Genomic DNA, 19,429 nt, shown 5'->3' with positions numbered 1-19,429 from the left:
ACGTTAAAAATGGGATCCTTGTTTTAGCACCTATTAATGGTCAACACCCTCTCCAACCTTGAGGTTCTTTGATTTTAAGTCAGGAGTGTCTAGGAGAGATACATGTATTGTCTTCTGTGGGCTAAACTATGATTAGCACTTTAGAAACATTGGCCTTTATGTGTATATATAGATATAGATATATATAGATATAGATATTTTATATATATATATATAAAAGTCTGTGTGAAAGTGTGGGTTGTTCCTAGTTTATAGATTGAGAAACTCAAGCCTGGAATGGGTAAGTTACTTTCCAGGGCTGCTAAGTAGAGGGAACAGGATTTGAATTTAGGAAAATCTGACTCCAAAGTTCATTCTCCAAACAGGATATCACCATTGCACACAGGTTAGGAATGACTAGTTAGTATAGCAAAGGAGGAGACGAATTATATTGGGAATTAGAAGCCTTATATTATTGCCTACCACAGACAAGGTGCTTAAACCCACCGAGCTCAGGTTTCCCTATTTCTGTAAAAAGAGGGATAAACTAGATTATCTCTTTCAGCTCACATTTGAGTCTTTCCCATTGTTTGATATTTAGGAAACAGCACTTTATGCCCCCACTTGGAAGCCCCTTTTCTGAAGATATGTGACCTTCTTGATGCTAGGTGAAGAATTCCTGGTTTATTATAAAGTTAATAGAAGATTTCCTTTGAATTTTTCCATTTCCTTAATAAAAGTGAACATATTTTTCTTCCATTAACATGAAAGTACATTTTATGAAAATTACTCCATTTCTTAACCAGGTGACATGGAATATTGAGCTATATTTAGATGTTCCCCCACAGTATACATCTACATTGTTATAGCCTGGTACAAATGTGCTCTGCACATTAATAATTGCACTGTGTGTTTTCATAATTTATCATAATGATACCATTATTGCTTATTATAGAAGTCCCCTTTCTTCTCCCCCACCCCCAAGTCTAATTGAGGTCGAGACAGACCATAAATGCGATAATATAGATTGCATGCTCAGAGGAAATGGGGTTGGTTTCATAGTGGAGTTTTAATTTAGGATTCGTTCTGGTGATGTAGCCTCTTCCTATGGTACATTACTTTGAGCCCAATATAACTGCATTTTCCCACAGCCCCTCATTATAGCTACAGCTTCTCACTGCTTTTTAATTAAAAAGAGAGAGAGATGGGGAGAGAAATGAAACCTAAAGCTTAGGTTGGATATTGTCTGGGTATGCAGGGACTAGTCTAGGCAGATTGCTTATTTAATTTTTTAATTCTTTCAAAGCTTTCATGGAGATGTCTTGATTTCTATTTCTAGGGGGATGGGTATATATATCATCCATCATACACACACAAACAGACACAAGGCATCAAGATTTTTGGACAGTAAAGACATATATATATATTCTTGGAGCTTCCTATAAGCTTTGAGCAAGTGGGAATCCTTTGTGTATCCTAGAAAGGGTACCAGCTGTGTGGTTGGATGGTGGCAAATGCTTAGTGAGTATTTATTCCGCTCACCACCTATTGGGAATAAGGCAGGGAATGTAGAAGATTGTAAAAATCCTTAAAAGGCTGATGTTCTAGTACATCAGAAGTTAAGAGTTAATCATTTTTCTGCTGTGGGCAGCAGAAGCAGAGAAATGACTTTATTAAGAACAATTTCTTTTGTCATTCCTTCATCTTGAGGGATTCCAAACACCTTTCAGATAGCAAAACAAATTAATCTCCAAAGGTGACTGGTAAGACTGGCTTAATCCTCTTGGTATTGGTTGTGTAAAACGCAAGGAGAGCTCAGGCCTGAGCTGATGACCTCTCTGACAGGCTGTGAGTGCTCCCTTTCTGGATCCAGAGTCCTCTGTCTCTTCTGTAGTGAAATCAGTTTGGCAGTTCCTAGGTTCTTCCCCACTTACGTATTCTTGCTTTTTTTTGTATAACTGATCACCCTCTCAGTGGTGAATACTGGTAAATATAATCTAGAAGTTTATTTCTGGGGCAGGGTGTTGTTAGCTTCACAGATTTTAATGGGGATCTTGTACAAATAGGACTTCAGCTTTATATGAGTCCCTATTTCATTCAGTGTTGCCAGAAATCCAATTTCATTTTGACATTATCAGGGAACAGGAACCCCTCAGATGAAAATTCCCTAAACCTGGGATGTCTATTATGGTAGCCACTAGCTGCACATGGCTGTTGGGCACATGAAATAGGGCTGGTTCTGTGCTGAGATACACCACGAGTGTAAAATACATCTACCAAATTCCAAAGACTTAGTATTTTTTTTTAAAAAGTAAAATACCTCATTAGTAATTTTTTATATTGATTACATGTTGAAATGGTAATATTTTAGATATATTGGATTAAATAAAATATATTATTGAAATTAATTTTATCTGTTTCTTTTTTTATTTGGCTGCTAAAACAATTTTAAATTATATCTGTGGCTTGCATTATATTTTGATTGGACTGCTATGTCCTAGATTGTTAAGCCCCTTGATAGCAAAGCAATGTTTGTCTTTATGCCATGTGTCCGCAGTCCCCAGCACAGTGCCTTATATATAGTTGGCACTTATTATATATTTGTTAAAGAAATGAATTTTAACCTTTATTACTCAGAATGGTCAAATTTCAGAAATGAGTAGGAACTTCTCTATTTGGAGCGTTAGTATCTGAAAAAGAATTGAGAGTTGAGAAGAGAAGTAAAGAACAGAAGTTTTTAAAATTTTGCCTTGGGAGAGAAAAATGCTGAAATAAAATATATCGGGCCTTTGGGAGGCTTATCCATCTGTTGGAGAGGGAGGTGGGAGCTGTTATGTTTGTCAAGGAACCATGTCAGAGCATCCCAGTGGGGTGGGTTCTTCTGTGCTCTGCTACAGAGTTGTCCTCCATGAGGGGAGCTAAAGCCGAATACCCTGTATGAGGGGGAAGGAAATTGGAGATACAGTGGGTAAACCTAAAGGTTGCCCTCTTAGGAATGTGCTTAGACTATTCATAAAGATTAGCAAAGCTATTCTTGTCTCAAGAATCTGTTCTAGCCCTGTCTATCCCTGTGTCCCCATTTAGACATCACCCTAATGGAAGCCTGGGACTGGTACTAGGCCAGGCTAATTACTTGAGGATCCTTCAAGCCTTGGAATTCTTTAATAAATTATTTGTTGAATGAATGGTTTAACAAGTATTATTTTAACTTGGCTAACGTCTTGTATGACTTACGTTTATGGGTATATGTTCTTGCCTGAAAGTCCCTCAGATCTGTCTCAGCTAGGGTCCTGGAATCATGGAAATTGGCAAACTTCCCAGAGATCAGTTTCAACTTTTAGAAGTCACCAGGTTGTCTTTGCAAGAGTTTATTAAAGGATCTCAGGCATCCTGTCTCCCTGCTTATAAAATAGAACTGTTAACTACTTCTCATCCCCAGAGATGGGGTGAAGATTAAAAGGAGTGCTTTAAGTTCTGCAGAAGGAAAGTGCCATTTCAGTGGAAATTATTAGTGGTAAAAATGAAACTCCTCCTGGACCTCTGAAATGTTTGTTTTACAGAAGTGGATCGGAAGATGTGTTCAAAAGAGACATTGCCATTGTTCTTTTTTTTGCATTTCTTAACTGTGGCAGTATTTAGCTTTCTCCTTTTAATTGTGGTCCACTGCCTTTTCTCTCTGCGCTGAGATAAACAGTCCAGAAATCTCTCCGTGGAGGACTGTGGAGCTCATGCTTTGATTTGGCTGCTGCAATAGGCTCACGCTAATCAGAACCGCAGCAGGGCTTGTTTTAGGAGCCTGAAAGAATTAGTGCTCCCAGGGGGCTGAAGTTCCTTACCTACTGTGGAGCTACCTAGTTTGAAGCCTGCCCTCCTTTAGGAGCAAGCTACCTCCTTCTCCTCACATGAAAACCACCACCCCCTTTTTTGGTACTCTTTGGTTACTGGCATGTTGATTTCCTTTTTCTTTTTCTTCTTTTTTTTAACGTGTAGAGTAGTAATGATGACAACAGATTTTTGTAATTTTTATATTTATGGAAATAGAGTGTGATCATATGAAATTATAATCCATCCCAGGGAGACTCAGGAACAGAGTGAAAAATAGCAGGTGGTACCCCACAAACTGAATTGTCTAATGTGAGTTTTCTAAGCAATGTCATATGCTTAGACTTACTGAAGCACCTGGTATGTGGAACCAGCAGGGTACATGAATATAGAGGGGAATGCCTTTGTACCACTGGGGTAGCAGAGTTCGGTAACAGTGTGGGTTATGAGTCACAGGGTGAGATGTGTATCATGTATAATAGAAATTTGTCTGTTATCACCAAAAGCAACTTAGCAGGCTGGCAGTGAATGTAGCATTTTCTTCACTTTGGTAGTAACATACCACATGGCACCTAGCACACTGTTGGTGTGTGCAGTTATTGTAACAGATAAAGAAAAGCTCGTTGAAGAAGAGCCTAACACAAATGTTTTGTGTTGGGGAAGACAGAATCATTTGGATTAATTAACTCATAGTAATAATTTTATATAATTGTTTAGTATTGTTATAGTTTAGTGTTCTTTCACTACAGTTTGCCACCGTTTGGTACAAACTTCCAGTTATAAGGTAAATAAGTTCTGGGGACCTAATGTATAGCAGAGTGACTGTAGTTAATAATACTGTATCGTATACTTGAAAGTTGCTGAGATCTTAAATGTTCTCACCATCAGTGGTGGTGGGGAAAGGTAATTATGTAAGGTGATAGAGGTGTTAACTAACCTTATTGTGGTATCATTTCACAATATGTATGTGAGCCAAATCATCACGTTGTACACCTTAAACTTGCACAAGTTATATGTCAGTTATACCTCAATAAAGCTGGAAAAAATTTTTTAAATACACACAAAAACATCTTTTCTGAAGTTCGTAAGGAGAAAAGGGTGATAATCTCCACTTGCAGATGAGGAAAGTAAGGCTTAGAGAGGTTAAATGATGTGCCCAAAGTTGCACAGTAGTAACTCGAGCTGAATGGAGATATTGGGCTGTTTGATATCTAGTGCGGTGCTCTTTTTCCTCAGTTCTGAGGCCCATTTCAGTAGTGCCCTGTTTTATTCCAGCTGAATGGCAAGCAATTGTAAAAACTCCTCCATGGATTGCACTGTCAGAGGGAGAATGAGACCCTAACAGTGTGGTGGGAAAAGCCCTGGACTAGGAGTCAGGAAGTGCCGTTCTATTTTCAGTGCTGCCCCTGGTTTTGTGACCTTGGGTGATACTTGACCTCTGGGCCTTACTCTACTCTGCTGTAAAGTAGGAATTTAGAATGTTGTAGACCCTTGGAAGTTATGTATGTAATATTCTCTGTTTGAATTACTTGTGAGTGACTATAATCTTTTAAAAATCTGAATTAAAACCAGGTACTAAGGGATTGGTGTTGGGGACTGAATCCTAACTAGTAAATTGAGCTTAACCCAGCGTTCCCTTCTCAAAGTAGCCTTGTTCCCCGTGATTTCTGTGTATACAGGAACTTTTGTGAAGTGCTAAACTTTGCATATTGAAAAATACTTGTAACAAAAACCAGCTACCTTGTAGGTGACTGTAATCATGTATTTATAGAATCGTTGCGGGTCTGAAAAATAACCACTTAGAGCTTTACTTCATTCTGTGGGAGAAATTGTATGCTCTGGTGTTTCTCAGTCAGGGAATTCCGAAAACTTTTAGAATGCTTGGTATGTATGCCCTTCTACATATTTTCCAGCTCTAAAGTCCTGTGTTTCTTTTTTCTCTTTCTTAGCCCAACAGGGGCACAAAACGTCCCCGGGATGATGAAGAGGAAGAGCTGAAGATGCGTCGGAGACAAGCTGGTACTCGAGAGCGTGGCCGCTTTCGGGAGGAGGAAATGACTGTGGTAGAAGAAGCAGATGATGACAAAAAACGGCTGCTTCAAATTATTGACAGAGAGGGTGAGGAGGAAGAGGAAGAGGTAAGGTGGCAGAGTTGGGCTTGGAGCTCAGATGCTCGGCCCTGACACAGCATCTGTAGAGTGTAATTCAGTGCTAAATGCTTAATTTCCCTGAACTTCCCAGCTTAATCTGTAAAATGGGGTTAAGAATACTTACTTCACAGTGTTGACATGAAGGTTAAGTGGAATAATGGAGTTGGGAAAGCATTTTACAGACTGTAAAGAACATTACAGATAGAGTTTTAAAATTATTCTGGTTTATATATTATAATCGAGGCCCAAGCACTGAACTGTGGGGCAATTAGTATGGACTGAGGAGGGTCAGAGAGGCTTCCTAGCCAGTACTGAGGACACATAGAGGGCACTCATTTTTAAGTACAGTCAGTAGTCTTTGAAAGAGGAGTAGAATTTTGTCAAACAAGTGGAAGAGGGGCTTTTCAGGCAGTTGAAATGGCCTTCGCAAAGCAACACAGTTGAAGAAGTTAAAGGCGCGGCTAGGGCATTAGGTATTTAGATGTGACTGAAGAAATACGGTTTAGGGAAAGAGAGACCAAGGCCCTTTCTATTTGCTGTTCCTCAAGGTGCCTTAGGGCCTTTGCACTGACTCCTGCCTCTGAACCTTTTTACTTCTGTGTCCTCTGTTGGCATGCTCTTCTTCCCCTGATGCTTTTTACATGACTGGTTTCTTCTCATTCAGGTCTCAGTTCAGATGCTTCCTCCTCAGGGAAGTCGTTCCTGTCTCTGAAGTAGCCCTGCAAGTCGTTCTCTTATTCTCTTATCATGTTATTCTGTATACTGTCTTCACAGCACTTATCATGATCTGAAATTCCTGTTTGTTATTTTATTGTCCTCTCCCCGACCTCTGTTGAAAACAGGGACTGGCTCTGTTTTGTTCACAGCTGTATCTCTAGCATTCAGAGCAATGCCTAGAACTTGGTGTAGGCCCTTAACAAATATTTATTGAATGAATAAATGAATGAAGCTGAAAAGAATAGAGGTAAAATATCAGTGATTAAAAATAATGTGACCTTACCTTCTGTGTCTCTTTAAATCCTTAAGTGTTAACTTGTATGTTATTTCACTCTGGCATTTTGTTCAGTATGAATTAGATTCTTAAGAGCCAGCTGTTTTTTGGTTCCCTCAAAGACTTGATGCTAAGTTTGGATTTAAAAAATGAAGCCGGAGTGTGAATCTGAGAAGAAAAAAAAATTGATTCATATTCCCAAAAGGTCTTTATTGTATTATGACAGTAACTCTCTCCTCATTAGGATTTCTACCAGTGGTAATTTGGGGGTCTGCCCCTAAGAGATGGTGACACTTTGGAAATCTGTGGTGGGAGACAGTCCTGGATTTCCTCTCTGAGGGCAGCAGCCCTGCCAGCCTTAGACAAACAGTGTGTGTAGCACATCCTCCCTCTCTCCCTCCCTCCTTACTAGCTTCTGATCAATCTGTTAGCCCTGCAGCAGCAGTTAATTGGCAGGTATAATTCCCGTGTCGGGCAAGGCTGGTACTGGAGGATTAGGATAGTAGCTGTCATGGGTAAATGGTTTCTAGCCTGGAAGACAGAAATGGGATGTGGGACCAGCCCTTCTGTTCAGGGACAGGGAAAAATAGGTCGCTTTGTAAAAATGACGCATGGAAGGCTACAAGTCCAGGAGTTATTTTCTCACTGCCACCGAAGTCCCATTTGATGAAAAACAAGTGATGTTTGCCCCTGTAAAGTCACGTGAACTTGTAAAATATTATTGTCCTTTTTGTGCTACATCACCAGCATTCATCTTTCTGAAATCTCCCTCTGGTTTCTGACGTTGAGCTATTGGAGATACTGCTGTGGCTGATGACTAAGACTGATAATTCGGTTTTCCCCCAGTGTTGGAGAGAAATTAAAGGAGGGAAGGCCAAACCCTGGAGAGGCTAAGACTTTGGGAATCCTATGAGAGCTGTATTATTAACACTAATAAAGTTTTTTCCTACAGGGTTGGCAGGATGTTAGCTAAGGGAAAGAAAAGCCGTAGGTACTGAGATTGCTTGAAAATGATTTAACCCTTTCCTAGCAATTTAAATTATTTTAGTTAAATCCCAGTGATAAGTTGGGTACATTAACAATCATGCTAATAGTTACAATAACAGCTTATATTAATAGAGTGTCATATAGTTTATGAAACAATTTTATGTACCTCATGTCTTTAGGTCATCTCTATGACCTTGAAAGATACAGGTAGTAGTTTTCCCCTTTCTCCTTGCCTTCCTTCCTTCCTTCAACAGATCTTCATTGGATGTCTCCTGTGTGCCAGGCCCTATCATGGGCACTGGAGAGTCAACAGTGAATAAGCAGACATGGGCCACTAACAGAGGTTTGGGGTTGGAGAGATTACTGGGCCAAATCCTGCCAGGCCTTACTTATACAGGTCATGTGAAGGATTTGGGACTTTATTCTAAATGCCAAGTGGATGAATTCACTTATGTGGTAGAATCAGTTAGACTTGGTGAGGGTTTGAAGATTATATTCAGCAAAGTAACGTTGCCACGTAGGTAGTAAGTAGTGAAGCTAAGCTCTGAGTCCTGACTGAGTCAGGGCACTGACTTCAGTTTTTTTACCAAGTCAGGGTGCCTCTCCTTAAAGCTGTAGACACTGGGGAGCGGGTGGGGTTCCAACAGAGTACCTCAGGGTCCAGGAGTCATTGATAAAATCTAAGAAAGGTGTTACGCCCAAAATGAATGTATAGGTATCTCCCACTTAAAACTCAGTATGTCGGGGCTTCCCTCGTGGCGCAGTGGTTAAGAATACGCCTGCCAATGCTGGGGACACGGGTTTGAGCCCTGGTCCGAAAAGATCCCACATGCCGCAGAGCAACTGTGCCCGTGCTCCACAACTGCTGAGCCTGCGCTTTAGAACCCGTGAGCCACAACTACTGGGGCCTGTGCACCTAGAGCCTGTGCTCCACAACAAAGAGTAACCCCTGCTCACCGCAACTAGAGAAAACCCGCAGGCAGCAATGAAGACCCAACACAACCAAAAATAAAATAAGTAAATTTAAAAAAACCCTCAATATGCCAAAATCTAAATTTAATAACATAATAGCTAACATTTTTAGGTAGTTAAAAAATTATGAGATGGGCTTCCCTGGTGGCGCAGTGGTTGGGAGTCCGCCTGCCGATGCAGGGGACACGGGTTCGTGCCCCTATCCCGGAGGATCCCACATGCCGCGCGGCGGCTGGGCCCGCGAGCCATGGCCGCGGAGCCTGTGTGTCCGGAGCCTGTGCTCCGCGGCGGGAGAGGCCGCAGTAGTGAGAGGCCCGCGTACAGCAAAATAAAAAAAAAAAAAAAAAAAAAAAAAAAAAAAAAAAAAAAAAAATTATGAGATGATTCAGTGCTTTCCAAAAGGATCTGTTTCTGGTTCTCTTTTTTTTTTTTAATTTTATTTATTTATTTATTTTTGGCTGTGTTGGGTCTCCGTTTCTGTGCGAGGGCTTTCTCTAGTTGCGGTGAGTGGGGGCCACTCTTCATCGCGGTGCGTGGGCCTCTCACTGTCGCGGCCTCTTGTTGCGGAGCGCAGGCTCAGTAGTTGTGGCTCACGGGCCTAGTTGCTCTGCGGCATGTGGGATCTTCCCAGACCAGGGCTCGAACCCGTGTCCTCTGCATTGGCAGGCAGATTCTCAACCACTGCGCCACCATGGAAGCCCTATTTCTGGTTCTCTTAATAGCAGTTTCTTTATTGCTTTTAGGTGTGAGTTTTGGTCAACGACTCAAAGTTACGAAGCTAGGAGTTGGGAGAGTGTTAGAGAGGCAGAGTGCACTGCAGCACATTACTTTAAACTGGGAACTAAGCTGAGGAAAAAACACTTCTGAAACTTTAGTGTAGATTTTTTTTTGGGGGGGGGCGAATGATTCTGTTTTCAAAAATTCACTTTATTTACCTTTGTAGGTATTATTCCACTGTATGAAGTAAGAATATTCTGTATGGTCTGCTAGTTTTTTTATGCTTCCTCTGAGCGAGGTTACTAAATTCTTGTTGCTGTATCGGGATTCCAGGTACCTGTCTGATACCCTTCTCAGTAGCTAGTAAGGACTAGATACAGTAATGTATAATATAAGAAACACAAAGCAGTGACTATTGCTAATTAACAACCATTCTTATGGGTGTACAAAAATAGGCTATAGGTTGAATTTGACGTATGGACCATAGTTTGCTGACCCCTGGTGTAGGGAAAAGATTGAGGGGCACTCTCACTGACTCAGGGTTTGACCTTAAACAAGTTCTTTAAACTTCTAAATGTTATCTTACCTGTACAACAGAAGAGAAGGATGAAATAAATATTAAACAATATTCATTTAATATCGTTGCTTACTCCATGCCATACAGTATGCTCAAGAAATATTTGTTGAATGAGTGAGTCTTTAATACCTTAAGTTGAACTTCCTGTGCTAGATGTGAGACACACAGAGTGATGATACAAAGTAGCATGTGATGTACAACCTTAACCCTCATTCTAATGGGGGAGATAAAGTATTTACTGTACAGTTAATCCAGAAAGGTGAGGGGCAGAATGCCATGTAAGAGCCACGGGAAAGAAGTAGTGATTAGTGAATAAGAAATCCCTTTGGACTGAAATTGTTGCATTTGTCTCTTTACCCCAGGAAGAACCATTGGATGAAAGCTCAGTGAAGAAGATGATCCTTACATTTGAAAAAAGATCATACAAAAACCAAGAGTTGCGGATCAAGTTTCCAGACAATCCAGAGAAGTAAGTCTCTGTTTTGCTGTTTTTGCCCTTTCTTCTCTGAGATGTTTTGTTTGCTATTTTGTTTTGCTCTTTGTGTGTTTTGTCTTCCCACGATGACCCACATGTTTGGGAAATCACTAAAAGTACTCCCAGGACTTGGAGTCAGTGGTACTCAAGGATACACAATAAGATCAGCAAGGGGAAAAGACACATCAGGCAGTTTGGAGAAATTCAGGTACAGGTTTCCTGTGTTTTCTCCCTTCCACTGGGAGGGGTCAACAGACCTGCTCCTTTTTCCAGCAGTGAAATACATCATCACATGTGCAGTGTTTCTGTTAGGAAAACCCATTTGAGACTCTGAGACCAGGGTATTTATTGAAGACACATCATAGCATTCTCTGCCAGCAACAGCTACCAAAATTCCAGACTCACAGAAGGAAAGCAGATGTTCAGTGCCCCAGATGGGCAAAGCAACCTTATCACTTAGGAATTGTTTCAAAAGCCAGGTTCCCAGCTGCCAGCCTAGGACCAGGCCCTTCTAAGGATCAGGCCTGTTATGTTAACTCTTTTTTGCATTACTCTTCTCAAGGCCCCAGGAAGACTGACCATGGCTGCCATTAGTGATAGCTTTACTGTTGAGAAATGTCAAAGGCTTTGGGGTTAGACAAATATGGGTGTGACTCCCACATGACCTTGAGTAAGTTATTTCTCCTTTCTTAGCCTCAGGTGTCTCATCTGTATAAAGAAATAGTACCTTCCTCACAGGGTGGTTGTGAAGGCTAAGTGAAAATAATGGCAAGTGTTTAGCTCAGTATCTGGCACATAGTAAGTGCTCATGAAATGATAGTTAATATGGTTGTTACTACACCAGCTCCTCAGTGCACTGTGAAGTGCTATAATGAGGAATCTGATAACTTTGCATCAGTTTTGAATCCTAAGTAAATGGATTTTCGTATTTATACAGATTTTAATGTCCTAAATCTCTCTTTCCCTCCCTTCCTCCCTCCTAGGACATACACTTTTAATGAATCTTAATATGCCTAAGGCCCCTAGGCAATTAGGAGTTGAATAGTATAGTCTTTGCACTCAAGTTTAAACGTTACTACGGAGACTGACTATAAATGCATGGTAGAAGGAATACAAGCAAAGTACTGTGGGGGCAAAGAGGAAGAAGCAGTGAATACCAAGTCGGGGGATATTGAAGGCTTCACAGAAGAGTGGTATTTGGGCTGGGCCTTGAAGAATGATTTTGATTTTAGTTAGGCAGAAAACATGGAAAGGCATGCCAGGCAATGTGACTAGCAGGAACAAAGGCACAGAAGTATCAGAGAGCATCCTGTTGTCATGGCAACTTGGTAAGGCTAATGTGGTCCACTACGTTCTCTCTGTACTGTGGATGAGGAGGTGGAGAGGGGAGAACCTGGTTACTGGACCTAGGGCCACACCCCCCATTTGACAGTAGGAGTAGCTAGATCAGAGCTCAGCTTTCCCCGCACCAGAGTCCTATCAGTTTTTGTGCTGACCTCTGCCGTACAGCAGTAATTGCACTTGTCATACTGCTGTGTGCATGTGTGTGTGTGTGTGTGTGTGTGTGTGTGTGTGTGTGTGTTTGATTATATAAGTAATACACGAATAGATTGTCATCGTAAAAAATACCAATAGTGCATAGTAGAATGAAAAATGAAAGCTCTCCTTCACTGCACTGATCCCCTTTCCATTCCTCTACTGAGAGATAGCGCCTGTGAACACTTCTGTGGGTATCCTTTTTGATTGTTTTCTGTACACTTATTTACACATATATAAATATGCAAATATTTTTCTCCTACCTAAATCATACTGTACATATTCTGCACCTTGATTTTTTTGGTCACATAACGGAAGATCTTTCAGTGTTGGTGCATGCATATTTACCTTATATTTTGTGCCTGGTGCATAGCATTTCATGGTTCGGAGATACCATGATTTATTTATTATGTTTCTATAGATGGACATTTGGTTATTTTATTTTATTTTTTTTCTTTTTATTTTTTTTTTATTTTCTTTTTTTTTTTTTGCAGTACGCGGGCCTCTCACTGTTGTGGCCTCTCCCGTTGCGGAGCACAGGCTCCGGACGCGCAGCCTCAGCGGCCATGGCTCACGGGCCCAGCCGCTCCGCGGCATGTGGGATTTTCCCAGACCGGGGCACGAACCCGTGTCCCCTGCCTCGGCAGGCGGACCCCCAACGACTGCGCCACCAGGGAAGCCCGGTTATTTTAAATATTGGCTTTTATGAACAACGCTGTAGTGAACCTCTGTGTACATGTGTCTTAGTGTACATGTATTTCTATAGGATACACATCTAAACGTTGAATTCCCAGATTGAAGGGCACGTGCATTTTAAACTTTGATAGCTGCTGCCAAGCTCCCCACCATATCCTTTAGTTCTGTCACCAGCAGGTCTCTTTCCCTACGTTCTTGCCCACAATGAATTTGATCTCTCAACATCTTTGCCATTTGTTTTATTGTTATTTCTTTACTCAGCGGTCTTCCTGCATTAGACTCTGTTCCTTTTAGTTGGTGTGTATTGTTTGTTTCTGTAGTACCTAGCACAGTACCTGCCCTACTGTAGGCACTCAGTAAACAAGAGAGATCTTATATAGTTGATGTCATATTTACTGCATCCCTATTGCTTGGAACCCAAGGATACATTATGAGGCAGCTATGCCACAGGTTGATGACACTAGAAATGTAAGAAATCCAATTTACTTCTTGGAATGGCAGTATTACCTTTGCCCGCTTGGTAGGTATACTTGTCATTTTAGAGCAGCGAGTTTCAGCAGCTTATGTTCACCACCTACATCTTAGGTACCACAGATGCTATATTGTTACAATTCATGAACTGGTTTTAAGAAAATGTTGCTTTATTTAAAAGTATCAACAGTGTTTTCCATTCACACAAAATTTATATACTATTTTAGTTTTAAGATCTAAACATTTGAAAATTGAAATTATGCATAAAGAACATTTTTTTTTTATGTCCAGAAGCATTTAGGAAACTACATTGTGTTTTAACTTTGAGTTCTTGAATTCTTACTGGCGCAGTGTCTTATAATTCTCTAGACCAGCAAGGTGCAATTAAGATGAAAATTGCTGGAGCATATTTGAATGAAACTTTCCGGTTGAGATCAGAAACATTCAAATTTATTTTCCCATGTATGCAATTGTCATTTTGATTGCATACCAAAAAATGCCTCTCTTCATTTGGCTGCATTTCAGATTCAATTGACAGTTCTCTTATGCAGCCGCTACTTTGCACTGTGTGATCTTTCTCCCAAACATCACATCTAGTAGAGTGTGCTGTTTCCCTCTTCATTTTTGCAGGGGCAGAACTATTTAGTTGAGTGGTCCTCAAATTTTTTAGTCTCGGGATCCCTTTGCACCCTTAAATTATTGAGTACCCCAAAGTACTTATCTAAGAAAATTCTAGAATATTCAAGTACACATTTCATTAGCCATTAGGGCAATGATATCATCACATTGTTGTATAGTTGTCTGAGAAACTCCACCATACCCTCCTGAGAGAATGAGAGTGAAAAAGGCAAATAATGTTTTGGAGTTGTTGTAAAAATAGTTTTGATCTTATAAACCCCTGAAAGGATCTCCAGCCACCACCTGCAGTCCCAGGACCACACTTTGAGAACTGCTGATTTAGCCAGGTGAAGGAAGCATCATGTTCTCTGTGCACTTACAGCTGGTTTTGTGATTGCAGGAGGACTCATTGGTTTCTGTTGTTATTACAGTGTTTTTGAACATTGCTGATCACTTGCTAAAATTCACTTTTGTGGTTGAGGGAGAACATCCTGCTGGTCTGAAGCAAATGTACATGGGCAAGCTAGCAGAATATTCTCCGTCCTACCAGATGGAATCAGTGACCCCATCTCAGCCTGGGTTACTGTTTTAATATGTTGCTCTATTGCATTCCCATTGACCTCTAGCTTGATCCTCTCCCCGCAGCTGTGAGTCTTCTGTTGCTGAAGGTATACCTAATCCCTAGGCAGCCGTCTGCAAATACTGTAGTGTGTGCTTTTAAATGAGTGGGCTTGTACTTTTGTCAGCAAAAAGAGAATTTTCTTTGTTATAGTGTAGCAAACTTGAGGGTATCTAGATTCATTGACTATCTACTACGTGCCAACACTTGTTAGGCATTTTATTATCTCTTTTAATCCTCACTATAATTCAGATAGGAAGATTAAGGACGTTGAGTTTTAGAGATAGGTTAGTTAATATTCTGTCTCCCTTGACGAGGTTGGAGCCCAGTGCTCTGTGTTCCAATGGCAACTTTCTTGGGCAAAGCTGGATATCCTTACAATGAATTGTACGTAATAGATTATTTATATATGTGCTAGGTTAGGAGCTCGGTGAGGACAGCAACTGGGATTATTTTGCTATCTGTTATATCCTCAGTACCTAGCACAGTGACTGGCACCTAGTATGTGCCCATAAATACTTATTGACACACTGCTAATGGTTACACAGCCAGTAAATAATGTTGCTGGGGTGTGACCCAGGTCAATTTTATTCCTACGTCCAGGTATTTCCCACTGTATCTCGTTACTCATGTCACATGGGACCCCAGTGGTATTTTTATGCTGTTTCCCTGCTCACAGTTGACTTTCTGCTCATTTTGTTGTGATAATTTTCTGACTTTCTAAACTTAAAGATATTTGGTTAAGATTGCATATTTGGAAGAAGGATTTCAAAGTTGGAAGGGACTGAAAGGTACAGTCCGTTTCTCCCTTCTTATCATTGATTTTTTTATATCACCTTTTATTAATTACCCCCAGTGACAAAGATCTAACTTTCCAGAGAAACCTATTTCACCATTTGGCATCTCTGACTCTTAAGATTTCAACTCCGAATGAAAAAGAATTTCAACAAATCTTCCTGTGAGAGGATATCTAGACTCCTTATAACCTCAGTTGCTTCCCCAAATTAGTTTCCATATCCCTCCTAAAGTATGGTTCCCATAACAGATGTCACAGACTTCTACGGTCATCTAATCAGCATAACTACCTTGTCTTCTTTGAAGCAGCCTAAAACCACAGCAGCATTTGTGGCAGCTACTTTCCTCCGCTCCTTCGTTTGGAAGGCATCTGCTGAATTTCTGCAGTGGACAAGGGAGTGTGCCCAGTGCTAGGTGTCCAGAGATGACTGAGAAGTTGTCTGTCCTGGCAGAACTGTTTCGTGGTCTGATTTGTATTGTGGTTACAGTTGACTAAAACCATCAGGTCCTTTCTACACATGTCCTCTTACTACACTGTGTCTTTCCTGCCCCATGCATTTGTACTTGACTTTTTGGTTCAATGCGTTCTCCACATAGACCCTAGGTAATTTTTCTCCTGTTAGATTTGGCCCGTCATCATTGCCTGTCAGAAACTTTTTGAATTGATTCTGTCAGCTGCTGTGTTCACTATAAACTTTGTGTTATATGACATTTGTTAAGTTTGCCTTTTATATATCTTCACCCAAGTTGTTGATCAAAACATAACAATAAAATAATATAGTTGATCTAAACAGACCTAAGGATGGAGCCCTGCAGGATACCACCAGAAGCTTCTCTCCAGGCTGACATTCATTCACTAATTATCACTCAAGTCCCCAAATCTCTTCCTTGCATGCAAGATGATTTTGTTTGTTACTAGTTAGTGCCCAGTCTCCCTTGCTAATTCTTCCCAGTGAGCTGCAAAAATCTTTTGTCAAGTTACTCTCAAGAAATCAGATTTTTTGTTTTGTTTTGTTTTAAACTACCCATGTAAGGCAAATAAGCCTTAGAGGTTTGCTGAGCCCATTAGATTCAAAGATTATACAGGCCTACTGCCCCGTGGAATATCTGAAGTCTGCACCAGCCCTTCCATGTCATGATTCTGATTTGGTTTCCACACTTTAGGTGATGGGGAACTAGTGATTTAAAAGGTAATCTATTTGTAAGCACTGTGGAAGGAGACTTAAAAAAAAAATGTGGATGTGGTATGGGTGGGGGGTCTGACAAAAATAATTTTGAAGTTTACTTGGAGTAATAAGCAGGTGAGAATAGACAAGGAAACATTCAGAAAGAAGGCTAACATAGGAGTGTTTTGCAGTAACAGATATAAAATATATTGTAACACTATGAAAGTATGGTCCTGGCTCAGGAATTTGCAGACAAATCAATGAAATGGAGTGAAAAGCCCATAAACAGATTAGAGTACACATTAAAATTTAGTGTATGATAGAGGTGGCATTTCTTTAAATTTGTGGAAAAGAGATAGATTATAGTATTGGGGCAATTGGCCAGACATTTGCAGAGTATAACGTTAGATCTTTGCCCTATATTATACACTGAAATAAATTTTAGTTTTATTACTCCTAAACATTTTAAAATGTATAAACATAAAAGTACACCATATATCTGATCTTAGCATAGAAAAAACCTTGCTCAGCATACAGGTAAAATAGAGTTCATAAGGCAAAGGTAATTAAAAACCTTTATGTCAAAAAGCACAATGTACATGGGCTTCCCTGGTGGCGCAGTGGTTGAGAGTCCGCCTGCCGATGCAGGGGACACGGGTTCGTGCCCCGGTCTGGGAAGATCCCACATGCCGCGGAGCGGCTGGGCCCGTGAGCCATGGCTGCTGAGCCTGCGCGTCCGGAGCCTGTGCTCTGCAGGGGGAGAGGCCACAACAGTGAGAGGCCCGCCTACCGCAAAAAAAAAAAAAAAAAAAAAAAAAAAAAAAAAAAAAAAAAAAAAAAAAAGCACAATGTACAAATTAAAGGACAAATATTTTTCTCTGGGTTTTTTTTTTGCAATATATGACAGAGATTAATTTCATTAATATATAGAGTGCTTATAAATCAATAATAAAATGAACACCCTGATATAAAAATGGGCAAAGAAGAAATACAAATAGCTAGTAAACATTAACAAAATTTTTACCATGGTGGTGTCAGAAATGCAAAATTTTAAAAAGTTACATTTCCCGTCTCAATTAGGAGATTATAAATAGATAATACTTTTTTTGAAGAGGGTGAGGGGAAACAGGGAGTTCATACACTATTGGTGCCTTTCTGGCAGAATATATCAAAACCTGTTAAGTTATGCATACTCTTTGACTTGGGACTTTCCTTCCTGGGAATTATCCTAACACGATAGTTATGAATACATGCATCTTAGTGTCACTTGTTATAAGGGAAAAAATTGGAAACCATCTGAATGTCTGACAAAGGGGGATTGGTAAAATAAATTATGGAACATCTATACAAGGGAACACCATGTAGCTTTTTAAAATGTATTATTTAGAATAGGACTTTCAGATAGGCCTAATCTGTTCCCTCTCCATGATTGATTGGTAGTCTTTTCTTGGAACACTATGTTGCGAAGGATTCTGAAGCCATATCTGGGCTCAGCGGGGGAGATGCTGTGCTCAGTGAGGGATTTTGCCAAGGGAGAAGAAGGACTGACAGCCCTGTTGGATACTGGCTTTTCCTGCTGTAGAAGAATGTTTAATGATAAGAGGAATTGTTCGGACTATGTTAACAACAACAGCAAAAATTATATATATGGGGCTTCCCTGGTGGCGCAGTGGTTGAGAGTCCGCCTGCCGATGCAGGGGACACGGGTTCGTGCCCCAATCCCGGAAGATCCCACATGCCGCGGAGCGGCTGGGCCCGCGAGCCATGGCCGCGGAGCCTGTGTGTCCGGAGCCTGTGCTCCGCAACGGGAGAGGCCACAGCAGTGAGAGGCCCGCGTACAGCTAAAAAAAAAAAAAAAAAAAAAAAAAAATTATATATAGAACTGTATACTGTGTAGGCTACTTTTGGGCAGGGGGAAGGCTATGAGTTGAGAAAAATGACTTAAACATACCGGAGTATTATCAATGGTTATTTCTGGTTAATAAGATTATGGATGATTTCGGTTTACTTTTTGAGGGCTCTTCTTCCCTTTTCCCAGTTTTCTACAAAATGTGGTGTTTTATAATCAGAAAAAAATACATAAATGTTATGATTAAAAATAGTAATGGAGAAAAACAGTGGTAAGATATTGTCTAAATTATGGACATGTTTTAAAAAAAATTACAGTCTCCAGATTTTGTTCTTACAGAATCTCCAGAGTTCTGGAGAGGTGGTGTTTGCCCAACTCCTCAGCATCTGGAGGTTGATGAGTCCTTTATGACTTCAGGAGTCCCTGCTTATGTTCCTTTTCTTTGTGGCCTCAATTCAGCTAAGTAGGCATCTGTGGAAACATAGAGACAAAAGATATAATTCCTGTCTTTAAGAAGCTTACATTCTGGAAGAGAAGATAGACATATTATATGTGTTAGTAGTAGTCATAGAAATGAGAGCAAAGGTATAGTGCTTTTTGCATGTCAGACATTTTTTAAGTGCTTTATGTGTATTTGTTCATTTACTTTTTATAGTAGCCTATGAGATAGGTAACTTTATTATCCCACTTATTATACAGATGAAGAAACTGAGGCAAAGAGAGGCTAAGTAAGTGGTGAAGTGAGGTTCAGAGCCAGGCAGTCTGGCTCCAGAGTGTGTTTAACCACTGACTCTTCTCAGCCAGTTATTTTTTCAGTTGCTTTACATGGATTAGCTCATTTCCTTCTCAGAACAAACCTTCCTGTCTTGTTCATCAAAGGCTTAGTGGGCATTTCTTCCATGTCAAACGCTGGGGGAGGGCATACAGAGGTGAATGCAAAGCAGTTCTGTTCTTTGTGCCTGGGCATAGGTTTGCGGAAAGGTTCAGGTGTGGAAATGTGAGTGAAGTA

The 19,429-nt window shown here is 40.5% G+C and overlaps 1 protein-coding gene across 1 annotated transcript in view; it reads left to right on the top strand.

Annotated features, from left to right (window-relative positions):
* The window catches only part of CTNNBL1 (catenin beta like 1), a 161,543-nt gene that overhangs the window by 23,942 nt on the left and 118,172 nt on the right, over positions 1-19,429 (top strand). Inside the window, exons 2-3 of the mRNA XM_081257772.1 lie at positions 5,751-5,939; positions 10,558-10,664. Of these exons, the coding sequence (XP_081113898.1) occupies positions 5,751-5,939; positions 10,558-10,664 (296 nt within the window). The remainder of the gene's footprint in view (positions 1-5,750; positions 5,940-10,557; positions 10,665-19,429) is intronic.

The sequence above is a fragment of the Mesoplodon bidens genome, assembly GCF_964165515.1.
Source record: "Mesoplodon bidens genome assembly, chromosome: 15".
Taxonomy (NCBI): Eukaryota; Metazoa; Chordata; class Mammalia; order Artiodactyla; family Ziphiidae; genus Mesoplodon; species Mesoplodon bidens.
The sequence above is the reverse complement of the archived record's forward strand: the minus strand, read 5'-3'. Positions and strand labels throughout refer to the sequence as shown.